Genomic DNA, 16,359 nt, shown 5'->3' on the forward strand with positions numbered 1-16,359 from the left:
CCTGAAGTGACTTGTGGCTAGTTTGGTTGCTCTGCATTGTCATTGACCATATAATCTGTGCTCTCTCCAGCAGATGGCAATGTGAAATAACAATTTTAGGACATTATGTCCAACTAAAATTAATTGTAGTATCAGTAGTTTGAAGACAACAAGACTCTTTCCAAGATGCTCTTTCCAAAACTGTTTTATAGATTTTAGACTAAACAGACCTTGTAAAAGTATGACCTTTTGTTTGAGCTACCAATAAGTTGATTTATGGATAAAGTTGTTTTTGTTTTTGTTTTTGTTTTTTGTCTATTTTGACAAGAGACTTGTCCATATTTGCAAATCTAGACTCAAGTACAAAATGTCAGACAATTATATGAGATAATTCTTATTTTGTTTGCCCAAGTTGAGTCTTGCCAGTTTCAAAGACAAGGATAAACAGTTATGTGCTGAAAATTTGTCAATTTCAGTATCTCTAAATGATGTATTACCCCACTTGAAACATACAATAAACAAGGAGCCAGTATGGACAATATCAGGACCCTGAAACTGAAGCAGCTAATTGCTATTCAGCCATTCATTTTAGTATTTACAACTGCACTTTTCTTGTTAAAAAGCAAGCAAAGTATGTTTCTCATAGAATAAAACCTCACAATGATGCTGTCAACTGTCAGATTTACCTGCTTTTGGAGCAAAATAACCATCCATTGTTTACTCTCTTCAGAAAAAAACACTGAATAAATTAATGCACAACTTCATTAGTAATTTCCCTGTTTTAAGGTTTATATTAGAAAATCTATTTTTGTTTTTGTTTGTTAAATCTAAACCCTGCATTAACAAAGCTATCTTAAGAACACCCATCAGAACCTCCTTTTCACCTTTTGCTTTTCCGTGCATGAGTGTGTGCGCGAGCATCACTGCATGTGTGCCTGTGCCTGTGTGTCTTCCTGTAAAATGAGGGGAGGCAGAACTTTTCCTTTCTGTTGCACCGTGTCTTCACTGCCCCACAGTCACAGAAATCACTGGTTGTAGCAGGACAGATTGTTCATGAATTTTGAATTGATCCTTTTGGCTTTTATGAATTAGAGATAGTCTTTGCCACAAGTCGTGCAAGCGAGTGCCACGGTGGATAGCTTGGAGGGATTGCCATGCAAAGTAGCATACAGGGTAGAGCAATGTAAGGGCAGGGTAGATAAACATATGCTGTGTTTGATCAGACCCAAAACAGATTTTACATAAAGGATGTGGCGTCCATTATGTCTCACTAGATCATCGCCATTACTGAAGGGTGAAGTAACTCGTACAGTATGTGCCTTGCAGGAAACGCAGAGGCGATAAGCAGAATGGATAGGTCTGAGGAATACTAATAATCAATGCACAACAAAGGAGGAGACACACTGTCTGATTCCTGAGATATAATGTATCAGCCAAAGTGCACCTCCTTTGTCGGAGGAATACACAAGTCTGCAATTGTTCAACAATTACTTATTTATCTTAATACGTCAGCCATAGGCCTTTGTGTGAGGAAATGTTCAGATTCACTGAGGGTGTTCGCTTCAGTTCATCTGTTCCTGAACAACAACTCAAGTGACGTAAGCAGCTCTTCGAAGTTTAACAGTGCGATCAGTAGTTATTTAAAAGCAAGAGTTAAAGCTGCACTTTATGCTACTCTGAGTCTATTTGAAGTATTAGTATTAGTCAGTTGCATTTTTTGTCAAGTATGGTCTGTGTGTGTGAAGCCTTAAATGCGGATGAATCTGGCCTGATAATAGTGCCAAACATAGACATATTTACACATTTGGCTGAGACTTAATGCAGATGTTTTATGAAATGATTTAGCCATAGTTAACAAGTATACGTTTATGACCTGCCAGATATGTGGTATTGGTCTTGTAATGGATTTTTTAATAATTATGAAAATGTAAAAATCACCAGACTTATCCTTTTAGCACAGGTCACGACAAAAGTGCTTCACTGATTGACATTGAATGACACTCTTGGCCTGATTAGCCTGCTGGGTGAAGGACCCCAGGGACAAATGGAGCTGGTTAGCCCTCAATAGCCCCCTTGTCTTCCCACTCTCTCTGTATTTTGTACAGTCTGTCTATGCTGAAATATTACCTGGGATTAGAAAAGATGTATGCTAATTTCACTAAAAAAGGGATTAATTCATCAACCTGCACTTCTTGTGATGACTCATCTCTTTGCTTGTGCTGCTTGCTGCTCTGTTTTTCCCTGTATGCAGTGGCTGAACCTGAAGGCCTCATGTGCTCCATGCATGAAGGCAAGAGTAGCAGCCAGTCCAGTTGAGATCTCCTCTTCCTCCCCTCTCTTCACACCCTACACTACTAACTTCATCCACCCTTTTGCTTGCATTAGTGTTTAAATAATCATTTGTAATACATATATTTACTTCATTATGACAATGACGTGACAATAAACAATACAAATAAAATATGATTTTAACACATGTATCTTCTTTGAGACAGGGCCTCAAGAGCAAATTCTTGTCATGCCAGTTAACATTGTGCCTTATTGCTGCATATTTAAAAAGAATAAATTAAGTTAATTTAGCACAAACCAGGGGCTTTGGGGGTCAGTTGTCCACTTTGCCTGGTTAGTAATCTATCTTTGCTGAAACCAAACTTGCTCACTATAGGTCATGAATTGATAATGTAAATCTGATCATTTTTTATGTGACAATTTATGTGAAATTCTAAGACGGATTTGTTGGCTTACAAATGCTGTAAGATATCTACATATGTTATACCAGAACATGATTGATATTGATTAAAGCCTTGACTTGGAAGTTAGTGGCAATGGAATCTTGGAACCTTCTCTCTTATTTTTATTGAATTAATTTAATTGAAATTATTTAAGTTAGATTAAAATATATATAACATATTGTATTTCTGACATACCTTTTCTAAAATTGATACAGAAAAAACAGTAACGAAAAACAGCAAAAACACAACAAGGACTGGAAGAAGTATGTGAAAAAAAGAACAACATTATTTGCACTGACAATCCTTTGACAGTCCTCTCATATCTAAAGTAATGGACTATAATCATTGTTTTCATATCATAAGTATCCTGTCAAGAATTACATTAAAATCAAGCTTTTATTTATGTCCTAAGAGAAAATGCCTTATTGTGAAGCCACCTTCCATTGTCTTTGCTACGTACATTGATTGGCCTTGAACCTATTTATTGTATCATCAACCAAATCCGAATAGACTTTGCATGAGGAAGCACTTTGGACCTTTGGGATCCGTCATTATTTGTTTTTCAGCTTTATTCAATTTACTACTGGCAAGAAACAAGGTTCCCACCAAATTCCACAGAGCTCTCCCTCACTTCCTTCATACCGTCGGATTTCTCTCTCTCACTTCCCAGAAAAGATGGGCTATATTTCAATAAGATTTTTCTTTTTTTTTTTTTTTTTTAGTCTCAATTTTTGTTCTCTACTTCATTAAACTGTGAAATGTTATATCTCAGCAACCAAAGCTTGGAGAAGTTCTGTATATTCTTCAGGGTTACTGGAACCTTATTGGGACATGATTTCATATGAGGAATATGAACTGGTTTCATAAAGTTTATGACCTGGCTTAGACTTATCGCTGACCCGCTGATAACAAATAACAGGCCAACGTCCGATAAAGCCATGGCAGCGAAGATTGTTGTGTTGATTCTGGGTGTTTTTCAACTTTGGCTCTGGTAATTTTCTCTTTTTCAAGAGTAACAGAGAGCGTAATCCTTAGTTAATGAGACTTTTAGTCACAAACAACCTGACACTGAATGGCGAAAAGCTGCCACGGTCTCTGTCTCTATACAACTAGTGTTTTTTATAATGCAGCAAGACATAAGAAAAAAAAAAAAAAAAGCTTGTTATATAAAAGAAACAGAAGTTGAAATGTGTTTGTGTTGCTTTAAATTAGATAAAATTCTGATTACATAAGACTGTTATAAAATAGTTTTTGGGAAAAATGTATATAATCCTGCCACATCAAAGCAAAACACGGATAAGTAATGGTGAAACTTTGCTCTCCTCGAGACTCTTTTGGCAACACAGATGAGGAGTGAGTTATATGTATCAAATTCCCATCGTCCACGCTGTTCACATCCTCTCCGCTGACATTAGCAACCCTAAGGGCTCAGTTGCCAAGCAGGTCACAGTGTGCTTCAAATCACTCCCAGACGCCTCTTTCTCACAGACGCAGATGAAAAACAGAAGGGGCCCCCTCGACTTCCCAGAGAACCCAATATTAGTATGATGGTGAAGTAAGCCTCCTTGTTCCTTACAGCGGAGATGGAAATTGATTTATTGGCATAAGCAGCAGCATGAGGTCAACATGTTAAACCAATGAAAACAATCATATGAATTCCATTATCAACTGCTTCGATGTATAGTGGTAAAATAATACTGTACAGACACTGCCTTTTCCTATCTACACAAGTGTGCAAAACAGTCCAACTGAAGAAGTGCAAGTCATTATACACACAACACTCACACACATGCTAACACACATTCAAACACACATCAGGTTTACATGTCTTCACATATCAAATAGCGTAAGGCAGTATAGTTGTTTGGCAGCTGAATATAACATTTCCACATAAGAAGATTAGTTTAAATAGTTTGGGAAAATGCAATTTTTCACTTTTTTACTAAGAGTTAGATGAAAAAAATGATACGTCACTCATGTCTGACCATTAATGTGAAGCTACAGCTAGCAGACGGTTAGCTTAGCTTAGCATTAAGCTGTAAAACAGGGGGAAGCCGCTAGCTTGGCTCTGCTGAATGTACAAAAAATCTGCCTGCTAACACCTCTAAAGCTCATCAATCAATATGTTAAATCTTGTTTTTGCCGGGTAGCTACAAACTGCATCTAGTTAGCTTTACATAGCATAAAGATTGGAAAAGGGCTAGCTAACTAGCTGTAGCTTACCACTAAGAAATACAAATTGCCACTTTACATTTTGTTTTTTCTTATGCTTTAAACAAACAAAACGAAATGTTAATTAGTCAGTTTTATAAGTGCTGGCAGATTTTGTCAAAGCCTGGCTAGTTGTTTCCTCTGTTCCAGCCTTTATGCTAAGCTACGCTAACCATCGGTGGCTGTAACTAAATAGTTAGTTCAGACATGAGTGTGCTATCGGTGTTCTCATCTAACTCTTGGCAAGAAAACAGTTGAGCATATTTTCCAAAATATCCAACTATTAATATTTGGAGAGTGTACTACCACCATTAACAACTCATTTGCCCTTGTCATTACACAGGTAATGTAGTCTGAGTAAAATAATATTCTCACTGCAATATAACACTTTATAAAAGTGGGCACTATATATTTATATACTGTATATATTTAACGGGTTATACAAGCATAAAAGTCACAATTGCCTTTGGTTATAACTGATAAAATTCACAGTGTTCAGAAAAAAAGTTCATTCCTGTCCATTTCTGGTGATATCACACCTGTCATAATGCATCACCTCATATTTATCATTTGCCTGACAAGTGCTATGGAAATACAGACTTCCACCTTTCCACTCTTAAATCTACAACCCTGTACTTGATTTTGTTCCTGCGTATATTTTTGTCTTTTTCTAACACCAGACGTGATTCTGTTGTGAAATTGTTCGTTTGTTGATCACTAACCGGAAGTAAGAAGCTCTGTGGATCCCGATTAAGCAAAAAAAATGTATTTTTGTTCAGAGATATTTTCTCCCTTTTCCTGATAAAGTATAGAACATTCTTGTAAAGGGGTCAAACATAAAGCCAATTCACTCGAGAACATTGTTGCAATTATAACACAAGGTAGCTCGACGTAGTGTGAGTAGGATACACTGTAAAACCACTCGCATGTTTGATGGAAAAAATGAATATTTGCTCCAGTCAGTAACACGCCTTCCTGTTTTCCACCGTCACTGAAACTCCTGGGGACAGCGCACACTCATCTGCCATCATTCCCTCTGACAGCATGCAGTCTGCTTTTTCCTTCCTGTAGCTTTGTGCATCCTTCCCAGTAGTGTTGCCCTTTACAGGAATAGCGTGCTCAGCTACTGATTGAGAGTAATTTATAGTCACCATTCAGCTGCTTCCTGCTAAAGAGTCCTCCTCCTCCTCTTCCTCCTCCTCCTCATCCCGCCCTACCTCTTCTTCTCTCACGCTACAGCATCACTGTCCGTGGGTGTGGGAATGCAAGAAGTTTATGTTAGGAAGTTTCGCCCCGCTGAGAGGACTGGGCAACTTCAGAGCATTGCACACCCAAAACCCATTGTTTGTTCCTCTTCCTCATCCATGCTCTGCTGGGGTTGTATGTTGTTTCAGTGGTCTTAGGGATGTGCGTTTATGGTCTGAAAAAGTGCTTTTCTGTGTATATATAATAGGATGAGCATTGGTTGTATTGTATAAGCCGTTGGGTGTATGGAAGAGCTTGAAAACATTCCTCATGTGGGAGATCAGTCACTGTACTTCCTGATGCTTCGATCGGTGTGGAGGTTGTTGGGCTCGGGGCTTTTGCACTGGATACTGGTACCATTCATGGGTCCGATGCTGCTCAGCTGGTTGTCAGAGTAACACCAGCAGCACAAACACGACTTCATGGACATGTGAAGGGGGGGGGGAGAAAAAATTAAAAATGATGGAAAATACGTTTCATTATTTGATATCATTCCTAAATATCTGTGTGCTACAGCTAAGACATGGTGAGCTTAGCTTAGCATAGAGACTGGGATCAGGGGGAAATGACTAGCCTAGCCTACCTACCAGCACTTCTAAAACTGACAAATGAATGTGCTGTCATGCTTGTTTAATCTGTACAAAAGCCAAAAGTGGCTGAAAGTTAATGTGGCTTTGTGCTATTATTTCAACTATTTTTTTGTCCAAGGGCAGGGACTTCCAGGTTGGTATCACACATTAATTAGCCTGATTTAGAGGGGCCGGTAGTCAGATCTCTCTATCTTTTGACAGGCGAGGTTGCGGCTGTAGCTGTGTGTAGCTTTTTTCCCTCGTTTGCTCCCCCACCCTCCCTCCCACAACTCTGGTAACGTGCAAACTTGAGGCATGGTTTATCTCCACCTCAGCTCCATTTGACAGAAGTTTGCAGTGTGTGACCTCAGCCATACAAAAGGAATACATAAATCACCAGAATGCTTTTACATGCGGCTCATGGAATGTCATTGCCGTCCCCAGCCCGTGTGTCATAGACCTCGGGCCTGAGTTCCCTGTTTGTTTTACTGGCCAGACTAAATACGAAGTGGAGAGAGATAACGCGTGAGGCTCGAGTGTGTTACATGCGTTAATATCCAGCTGCTGTCGGGAGGTACTTTACCTTGAAGCAGTTTTTAAACTTCTTACTGACGAAGTAGAGGATGATGGGGTTTATGCAGGAGTTGATTGTTGCAAGGTTTATACCAAGATGATCCAGGACCAACAGGAAACTGAAAATAGAAAACAGAAGACAGACTGGTTATAATTTTTATAATTTATAATTTTTCATTCTTCAGTTAGCTGTGCGGCTAGCGGTCCTGACTCAAAGCACCAGGGGAGTGTTGCATGAATTACAATACTTTTAGTAAATTTTCCAACGTTTTCAACAAAAGCTCTCACTTATTGCACCTTTATGTAACTTCTGTTACATGAGAGGGTTGCTCTACCAGTAAACTTACTTGAGGAGCTCACAGCGCGAGGTATCTTTCGGGGCGTAAATGGTCCACTTGAGGAGCCGGCTGAGGTGCAGCGGGAACCAGCAGAGGGCAAAGATGAGAACGAGGCAGAAGACGGCTTTGGCAACCTCCCTTCTCTGCAGAGACAGACGAGAGATTTTATTCAACCATTAGAGAGGAGATGACGACGTTTGTGTCAAGGAGAGATTGGTGGTAAAGCCATGTACTGCACACTGTTGGGTGAGCCATTGTGGAGTCATTTGAACTCCCTTAAAAAGTTACCTGCTTGAGGTGCTCACTGAGGGCTTTCCGAATGCTGCCATTCCTGTGGTTGAGCATCTCGCAAGTCATCAGAGTGTAGAATACGGCTGTGCAGAGCAGTGGTACGCAAAAGTAGAAGCCAAACAGCCACCAGTCCTTTGCATCCTGATAGAACTACAGGTGAACAAGCAAACGGGAAGCATTAAGTGACGAGTTGAAGTTTACCTGGTAACAGTGATAAAATGTAACGTCAGTAGTCACACTTTCTGCTGAACTTTTTACCTCTCTACATTTATTTGATAAGTTTAGTTACTAGTTACTTTGCAGATTACATGCTGCATCAGAGCCAAAGTAGCATTTCAAAATAAATGTATCTAATTTGCAATATCAGATACTTGACGCTTTCGCTCAAGTATCACTTCTATGTGTGATACTTGATTGAGTAAAAGTTACATTTTAACACAATATCTTTACTTTTTACTCAAGTATGCCTTTTGGGTACTTTTACACAACACTGCTTGGTGATAAGAGTCTTCTGTAACTCCGCCTGACCCAGACCTAAACCGTCGCCACTCTAACCCTTCACTCCAGTGCCTCTGCAGTTAATGCGAGTGCTACATGTGCATTCCATGTCGTGTCTGCAAACAAGCCACTTCTGGCCCATCTGGCTCTCTGTGGTTTAAAAATCATCGTAAATATGCTCTTTGAAAATACCCAAATTTGAAAAAAGCAAGAACAAAAACAATATTTTGCTGTTGGTAAACAGGCTTGTAGATCCACTCCAAGCTTCGGCCTCATGTGCTCAACATTGGGGGGAAAAAACTATTTGAAGAGGAAAGTGTGCTATTAAAATAATGCTGTTCGGAGGCCACGTTTGCGCTGATATCTGAGAGAGATTACCTCAGTTTGGAGCATATGGAATGGATGGATGCACATATGTGGCTCAGCCTGAGGCCCCAGATCAGGCCTCAGTAATTGCACTTGGCCTGCAATCAATTATGTGCTTCAAGGATGTGAAAAAGGCCACAATCACTTGGTGAGAGTGAGTAGACGGGGTTTATTTCTTAAAGTGATACTCCACCCAGAATGGTTTTTAGTATCAAATAATCATCTCACTGGATTGCAAAGTGAATCTGAGGGGAGTGGCACATACAAAACAGTATCCTTAGTGGGTTGGAATTCTAATCATCTTTTTAATTATTTATCGTCCAAACAGGAAACCTTGTATGTCATTCATTGAACTGCTATGCTGATGCTCTAAATATACATTCACATAAAACCAAAATAGCACATCAGTGTGCCAGCTGAGCTGTCAAAAACACCCATCAACTCCAAACAAACATGCTTTTTAGACAATGGGAATGTAAAGATGAGCTTTCACTTTCACTTTAAGACTTTAAGATAGTGGAGGTTCAGTTTTCGCGGAAACCCATCTGCAGGAGGACTACTTAAACTTTAAATAGTCCTCCTGCAGATGGGTTTCCTATCTCTCCGATCCAGTAATGTTTTGTCTCCTTATTGCAGACCTACCACGTGAGTACCTTGACACGCTGTACTTGTACACGCAGCACATGTTGGCCTCAAAACATGTGGGGTACAAAAGCGTTTAACAACATTTTTTTTTATCTAAGAAATGATAAGAAAAAAGGATGACAGCGTACCAACATGAAGTCACTCTTGGGTTTAAGCATGCAGGTGACCATGGATATGTTGCCGTATTCGAAGTGGACCATGTCGAAGCCGACAGCTTCCGGTATTGCCAGGATGAGGGACAGCACCCAAATAGTTGCAATCTCAATGACTGTCAGCAGAGGGATGCCCACTCCCTGAACTCTGCTCCAGGAGGCCACGGCTCTGTACCTGTGACGGGCAGACACACAGGCATAAAGGATGGATTAGACATGATAAATTGATTCGATTTAAGTAACACAATCAGGGCATAGTGAGTTACTGCAGCAGACACAGATAACAAATATTTGTAAGTGTTTATTGAAACAGGGCTGCTGCGGTTCAGCTGCTTTCTGTTACGGCTCCATCATTAAATAGAAATCAGTTAAGTCATCATTTTCTTTGTCTCCTCTGACTGACAAAGCTAACAGCGCTTTCTTTATGCATGGCAGCACACCAAGCACAACAATCCGCTCAGTCAGCAAAGAATATCAAAATGTTAAGAATTGATGAGGCGAGATGATCAATTGTTTATTTTAAATATCTAATATTTATATTTTTGTGGAGCCTCCAAACAGACCGGCCCATGTTGGCAGAAGGGGTCTGTCTGTTGGCTTGTGTTTCCCGTGCACTGAATACTTGTTTGCTTGTTTGTTTCATTAATGGAAACCACTTGTCGAAATGTTTTAGTAAAATCCTGCATCAAGATTTTATGGCAAAAACAATATATTTTTCATGACACATTTGAATTTCTCTGTTGAACAACATGGCGGCATTTATATTTTACTAAGTGGTAATGCATCCACCTTTTTTCTCTTCCTCCAACATTGAAAAGATACAAAAGAGTCTCATAATACACACCGGCACACACAAACACACACGCACACACACACGAATATATGCTACAAATTTCCTGGAAACAAATGGAGAGCATCTGCTCTTGAACACGACTGTACAGTACTGCAGCCTGCGTTTTTCCCATAATAGAGGTCATTAAATATGTCTGCCTGGTTGAACCTTGGAGCCTTTACAGAGCAGGAAGGCAAGCCTCTTATCTCTTAAGTTGTGTCTAGTGCAAAAAGTGAGATGATGATCGGCATCATTTATTCATGGGGGCATTTCTGCACCATCAAAAAAGGAACTTGTTTGTAAACTTGCCATCAAGATAGAGTTTTTTTTTAACATTAACAGCATGTGAGCGCACGTATGATGCACTTAATGTTGCACTTAATGTTGCATATAAAATAAATGGCTCCAAATGATTCCATTAAAGGGGTGAAGAGCTGCTTATGAAAAGAGCTCACACAGAAATCACAGCAGTTACAAACACTGAGGCAACAAACAGACCTCCCGGCGAGAATCAGTATTGATTGACTGAGTATTTTCCTGACAGTGATCATCATCCCGGCTAACCAAATCTTCATTAAACTGGAACCGAATTAAAAATGACATATTTTCCAAACCAAATCGAATTTTTGTGTGATTGTCAGTAATTTGACTGCTTCCTCAAATTGTGTGCAATTGGATCCACTTTTCTAATGCTGGAAAAAAACAATATCTGGAACATTTTCCATGCTCTGCGCTTCAAAATGACTTCAAACATGGACCGGCTTTACAAGACCATGCAACTTTAGTGGGAAGCCTGTGGTTGTTCCTTTTTTTTGTCTCTATAAAACAAAGCAAACACAAATAAAACCGTCCTTACGAGTAAAAGAAACAGTTATAATGCCAGAGAAGTTTTGGGGAATGACCTAATTTCCTAAAAATCCTCCTTTAAAGGAGCTCTGTAGAGCTTCCGTGTCGTGCTGGAGGCCAGGCGCTTGTTTGCGTTAGCAGACTCTAAACAATGTTAGCTACTGTTGCGCTCTGTTAGCCGAGCAGAGAGAGGCACTCGAGGATGCACATCAAGACACATCTGTGGGCTGTCAGGGTAAATCCGACCTGGTCCTTCACGAAGAAATCCACAGCTTCCATGACTTAAATGAGTCGTACCTTTAATAGAGCACCCTTTAATATTCATGTTTCATCAAATCTCAAACGCATGTGCAAAACCAAAATGATAAGATTATCTATAATAAGCATTTTTGCTTTCATTTAATTATGTGGCAACACTTTATAATAACCATCATTAATAACTTGTAAATGGAAAAATCTTTAGTTAATACTTATTTCGCCATCAACCAACAATGAAATGCTTTATAAATCATTGATTAATCAGTTGTGTCATTTACCGATGCAACTGATGTTTGTACGCCCTTACAGTAGTTTAATAAACGGATTGTAAAGCATTTAATTGTTTGTTAAAGCAGCATTGTGTAGAAATCGGCATTTTGTGAGATTTGGCACCCCCCACCGTTTCTTAGCATAACATCACCGTCGGAAACACAAATCCCAGGTTTGTAGCAACTATTCAGATGTAATGTAGGTGCTAACTACAAACAAAAGTCATTATGTCATGACAATGTTATGTGTTGAAAACATGTATCTTGAAGTAAACATGTAGGTAACGCCGTGATCCCACCCTCTCACTAAAGTTACATAATGCAGAAAGAAAAATGACAGCTGTGACAGACACCATTCACCCCGTTACATGAGATTGTACCGTCAACATGTTTTTAAAAGCAGTTATTTTTAAGGTTACGTAATGACTATTCACTAGTTTTAGCAGACAAAGTATTACAGAGATCTTTGTTCTGGCCTGCCAAAAGCTGACCTTCAAATGTGCAGGTGCTTAATAAAAACAGCGTGGAGTGTGACAGCACTGACCTGTCCACGCTGAGGGCGCACAGGTTGAGCACAGTGATGCCCACAGAGGCCTTCTGCAGGAAGGGCACCAGTTTGCACAGATAGAGGCCAACGGCATTGTGTTCAAAAGGCCAGCGTGACTTCAGGAGCTGGTGGAAAAAGAACATACAACAGCTGTCACATGAACACATCTGAAAGGAATCAAATCACATTCGTAAGAGTTATTGTCAGACGTTCATTACATGCAACACCAACTTCATTTTCTCAGTAAATCACTGCCTGGCAGCACAGAGTAAATTTTTCTAATGAAGTGATTTGTCTCATGAGCCATTAGGGAGCCATTAATCTCAATTTTTTGTACTGAATTCATTCTGACCAGCGTAAAAAATCTATGTAAGACAATTTTACTGCAAAGATCAAAGATCTCTCAGCGCCATCTTAACGTCAGAGGGAGTTTGGTCTGACACGGACCGTGTGGGGCTCATCAGCTGATTAAACGTTGCAAAGCTTTGACATCTCCTGCAAACACACAGCCCGTCGAAACTGACAAACTTTAAAAATCAATGATGCTTGCCAGTATCTCAGAGCCACTTCCACAACCTTTGTATTCTTTTGGGTTGATAAGTGAAGGTCATGTGATTTGAGACCTTCGTTTCCTTCAGAGTGGTGTTTGGCACTTTTCCTTCAGTGCAACATACTGTAGCCTGAGTTAAACAAGTTTCTCAAGGCTGAAGCTTAAGCAGGAGCTTCCTGGTCCTCTATTGTTTCCTTGCGGTTGTGCCTTGTTGAGTTTCTCCCAGGAGCACAGCAGAGCAGCAGAGAGGAAAGGAGCCCACGTCTCTGCTCTTAGTGTGTTGGGAGCTGATTATTTTTGGAACTCCGTCACAGCCCCGAGGAAGTGAACAAGGGGCTTCAACGTGGTCTCAATATTACAGACGTCGCTCTTTCTTTGTTTGTGCAAAAACTGTTCCGCCTTTCCCCGGGTAGGATCTCTGTTTCCTTTTTGCACATGTGCTGCTCGGACAACAAAGTCACTGTGCCCACCCCCCTCCCCCCCAAAAAAAGTCCCAAGTTAATTCTAACCAGGTGGCGTTCTAATTTTTTCACTTGCAAAATGGCATCCCGACCCGTAATGTCCTTGGAAGATCCGGTTGACTGATCCCTCCTAGATGATTTATACAAAACACGACACTACTTATTTCATGACATGAGCTGCAGCCATTGTATATCATCATTCAGTGCTTCATATTAGAAAGATGCAATCCCTAGTCCAAAAGTAAACAAATGTGTCGTGAGTCACCAAAATTCAAAGCACAAGTTGAAATCAGCTCTCAGACTGGCTTAAACACATTTATTGTGTGTCTGTTTGTGAGCATCAGCAATGCTCACAAACAGACACACAATAAGCCAAATCTCTTATTTACGAGCGGCTGAGAGACATACAAATTCAGACTGTTACTTGGACTGCAGTATTCAAACTTTTAACCCTCACGTTTATTTAGATAAAACATGATGAATGGGGCTTTAATGAAGAACTGAGCTCAAACTCCACAAGCGATTTATCACTTGAGCAGCACTGACTACTTTTTTGGGGGGAAAAATAAAAAAACTTCTAGATAAGGGTCAGTGACTAATGTCCCAGGTCACTACAAGGCCACTGACATGTGTGACTACGGCCTGATTCCCGTGTTTATTCAAGCCAGCCATATCCCTGCTCCTCTCATCACTAATCTGCCCACGCGAGGGAAGATAACGACGTCTAACTGATTGCACTTTCCCGTCTATTTGCACACACCCGCCCCCCTTTTCCCGTCTGCAATATTGCTCTTTATCTCAGTGTATCGCCTCCATTGTTGCTGCATTTCATCATATCAACACAGAGACCTGTCACTCAGGAGCTTGGCTTTGGAAAAAAGAAAAGAAGGTCAAAACTTTAATTAAACATGCACCAAGAGAGTGAGAAAATGTACCTTGAAGACATTGAAGGGTATGCCGATGATTATGTACATAAGGTCCCCCAGTGCCAGACTGGAAATGAGGGCGTTCGGCCCGTTCCTCATGCACTTGTGCTGGTATATAATCCTCAGCAGGGTGGTGTTGCCGACCAGACCGACCACAAACACCAAAATGGAAATCATGGTGTTGATGTACCTGAAGTAGTTCTGGATTTTAGTACGTGTTCCAAGGCACATTGGATGTCGCATCGACGTCTTCTCGACAGATCTGTTTGGAGATACCACAGCTTGAGCATCAGCCCCTTGGACCCCCAGGTTGGGACTGGGACTGTGGGTGCTGTAGAAATCCGGAGACTGGAGGGTGGAGTGGACGAGAGCGTCTGGGAAAGAGCGCTCGTCTGCTTCAGCCCTGTTTATCTGGCACATTCCTCTGGCTGCCATACAGGCCATTAGCACCAACATATGCGCAGCTGGGGTGCCCATTATGGAACACACTCTGCGCTTTGATTTCACTGATTGAAAGACTGTCCCAACGAATCACTGGTGGGGAAGGAAAACAAAAAAACAAGAGGAAAATTGGTTATTTTTCAGACATTTAGGGGGGTAAAAAAAAACCTGCCAGCGACTTAGATTTCACATTTTGCTTCCACTTAGAACCAAAAAAGGAATATAATATGTCAATTACAGGAAAGTTAAACAGCATTCCTGTCCTTTCAAACGCTGCGAGGAAGTTAAACAACTTCTTCAAGACTTCAAAAAGGTTTTTGCCAAGGGGGCACAGATGGGAGATGCCAGCACTGGTTACAGTCAGGCAGTCAGAGTATGGATGAGGCATCAGCAGAGCGCATTGGGCATCTTGTTTGCTCTCAGTCGTTCCTGGAAGAAGGAGCTGTCGGTAATGTCTTTGTGTCAATAATGTTGCAGCTACACACTGAGGCTTTACTTCTCCTTATGCTGTTCACATTTGCGTGTGTTTGCAACAGGATGGTCTCCTCAGTTTTCAACCCTCTCCCTCTGGTTCTAGTTTAGATAGGCTTATACATGTGGTCACAAAACAAAGTCCTTTCTGTACCGAAGCAGAAACTGCTGCAGGGCTGATTTCCAGTCTGCATTTTTCAACGCTTGCTTTAAAATGAAAATCAGAGGAAGTCAGAATCTGCCAAACATAAATTTCCCTCTGAAACCTTTGTTGTTGTTGTTTTTTTTATTTTTATGAATATCTATACCTTTACTGCCTCTTCACAGGAAAAAAACAAAAAACAAAACAAAAACCATCAAACTTTCTGGACAAAATCAGAGTGATTCATTCCACAAAACTCAAAAGTTTCAAGCTGTCAGATCGATAGTGAAGCCCTTTTCATCATGTCACCGCACAGGCAACTCTTATAGCCCAGAGTTCTTCCTGTTCAAAGTCCCAGCTGTCACCAAGTACACAAAGAACTATTTAGCAGCCAGCCCTTCAAGTAGCATCACAGTTTAGCATCAGCATGACACTGCTGGGATCTGTGACAGCACGCAAACTGATCTATCCATAAATAATAAATACGTTTGGTTTTCACCTACCTCTTCTAAAATGTCTGCCTGGCCCCCTTGGAAACCGTCAGGCAAACTTTCAGCTGAAGCCCCCAGACATCTGTATCACATCACATGAGTAATTAACGCACTATCAAAGCCGCACCGTATCCCACTTGGTTTGAGCAATGCACCCGTCTGCTCTGAGGTGCCTTCGCATTATGGCTCAGAGTTTCCTGTGGAGAGTTTGTCTGAGTGTGTGTGTGTGTGTGTAAGTGTGTGGAGCCGTGTGTATCTCTCGCATGTGTATTTGTGTGTGTGTGTGTGTGTGTCAGAGCACCAGTGAGACACTTTGACTGGGTGGGATAGTAAATCTCCACCTCCCTTTGGTAACAGACTGGGCCCCCCTTTGGAAACATCACCACCCCCCCCTCTCTCTCCTCTCTCAGAGGCACCGCCTGCTGACAGTCATCTCCAAGGCACCGCAGCACACACACACACACACACACACACACGAACACACACAGGGGCAGGGGCATCTGGGAGCCCAACGCCCCTCCAATCT

The 16,359-nt window shown here is 40.9% G+C and overlaps 1 protein-coding gene across 1 annotated transcript; it reads right to left on the reverse strand.

Moving 5' to 3' along the window:
• Positions 1 to 4,283: 4,283 nt before the first annotated feature.
• On the reverse strand, positions 4,284 to 16,131 carry ednraa (endothelin receptor type Aa). Its single transcript, XM_030433361.1, has 8 exons — positions 15,846 to 16,131; positions 14,298 to 14,822; positions 12,349 to 12,476; positions 9,576 to 9,774; positions 7,936 to 8,088; positions 7,657 to 7,790; positions 7,320 to 7,428; positions 4,284 to 6,585 (listed from the first exon to the last, which is right to left on the reverse strand). The coding sequence occupies exons 2-8, from the start codon at positions 14,763 to 14,765 to the stop codon at positions 6,448 to 6,450; spliced, it is 1,329 nt and encodes a 442-aa protein (XP_030289221.1). The 5' UTR covers positions 14,766 to 14,822; positions 15,846 to 16,131; the 3' UTR covers positions 4,284 to 6,447.
• Positions 16,132 to 16,359: the final 228 nt, after the last annotated feature.

This window comes from Sparus aurata, chromosome 1, assembly GCF_900880675.1.
Source record: "Sparus aurata chromosome 1, fSpaAur1.1, whole genome shotgun sequence".
NCBI lineage: Eukaryota > Metazoa > Chordata > Actinopteri > Spariformes > Sparidae > Sparus > Sparus aurata.

Coding starts and splice junctions, on each gene's coding strand:
- ednraa (XM_030433361.1), bottom strand. CDS start 14,765: ATGGGCACCCCAGCTGCGCATATGTTGGTGCTAATGGCCTGTATGGCA. Junction 8,089..9,575: donor CCAAGAGTGACTTCATGTTG/GTACGCTGTCAT, acceptor GTTCACCTGTAG/TTCTATCAGGATGCAAAGGA. Junction 7,429..7,656: donor TCGCGCTGTGAGCTCCTCAA/GTAAGTTTACTG, acceptor TTCTATTTTCAG/TTTCCTGTTGGTCCTGGATC.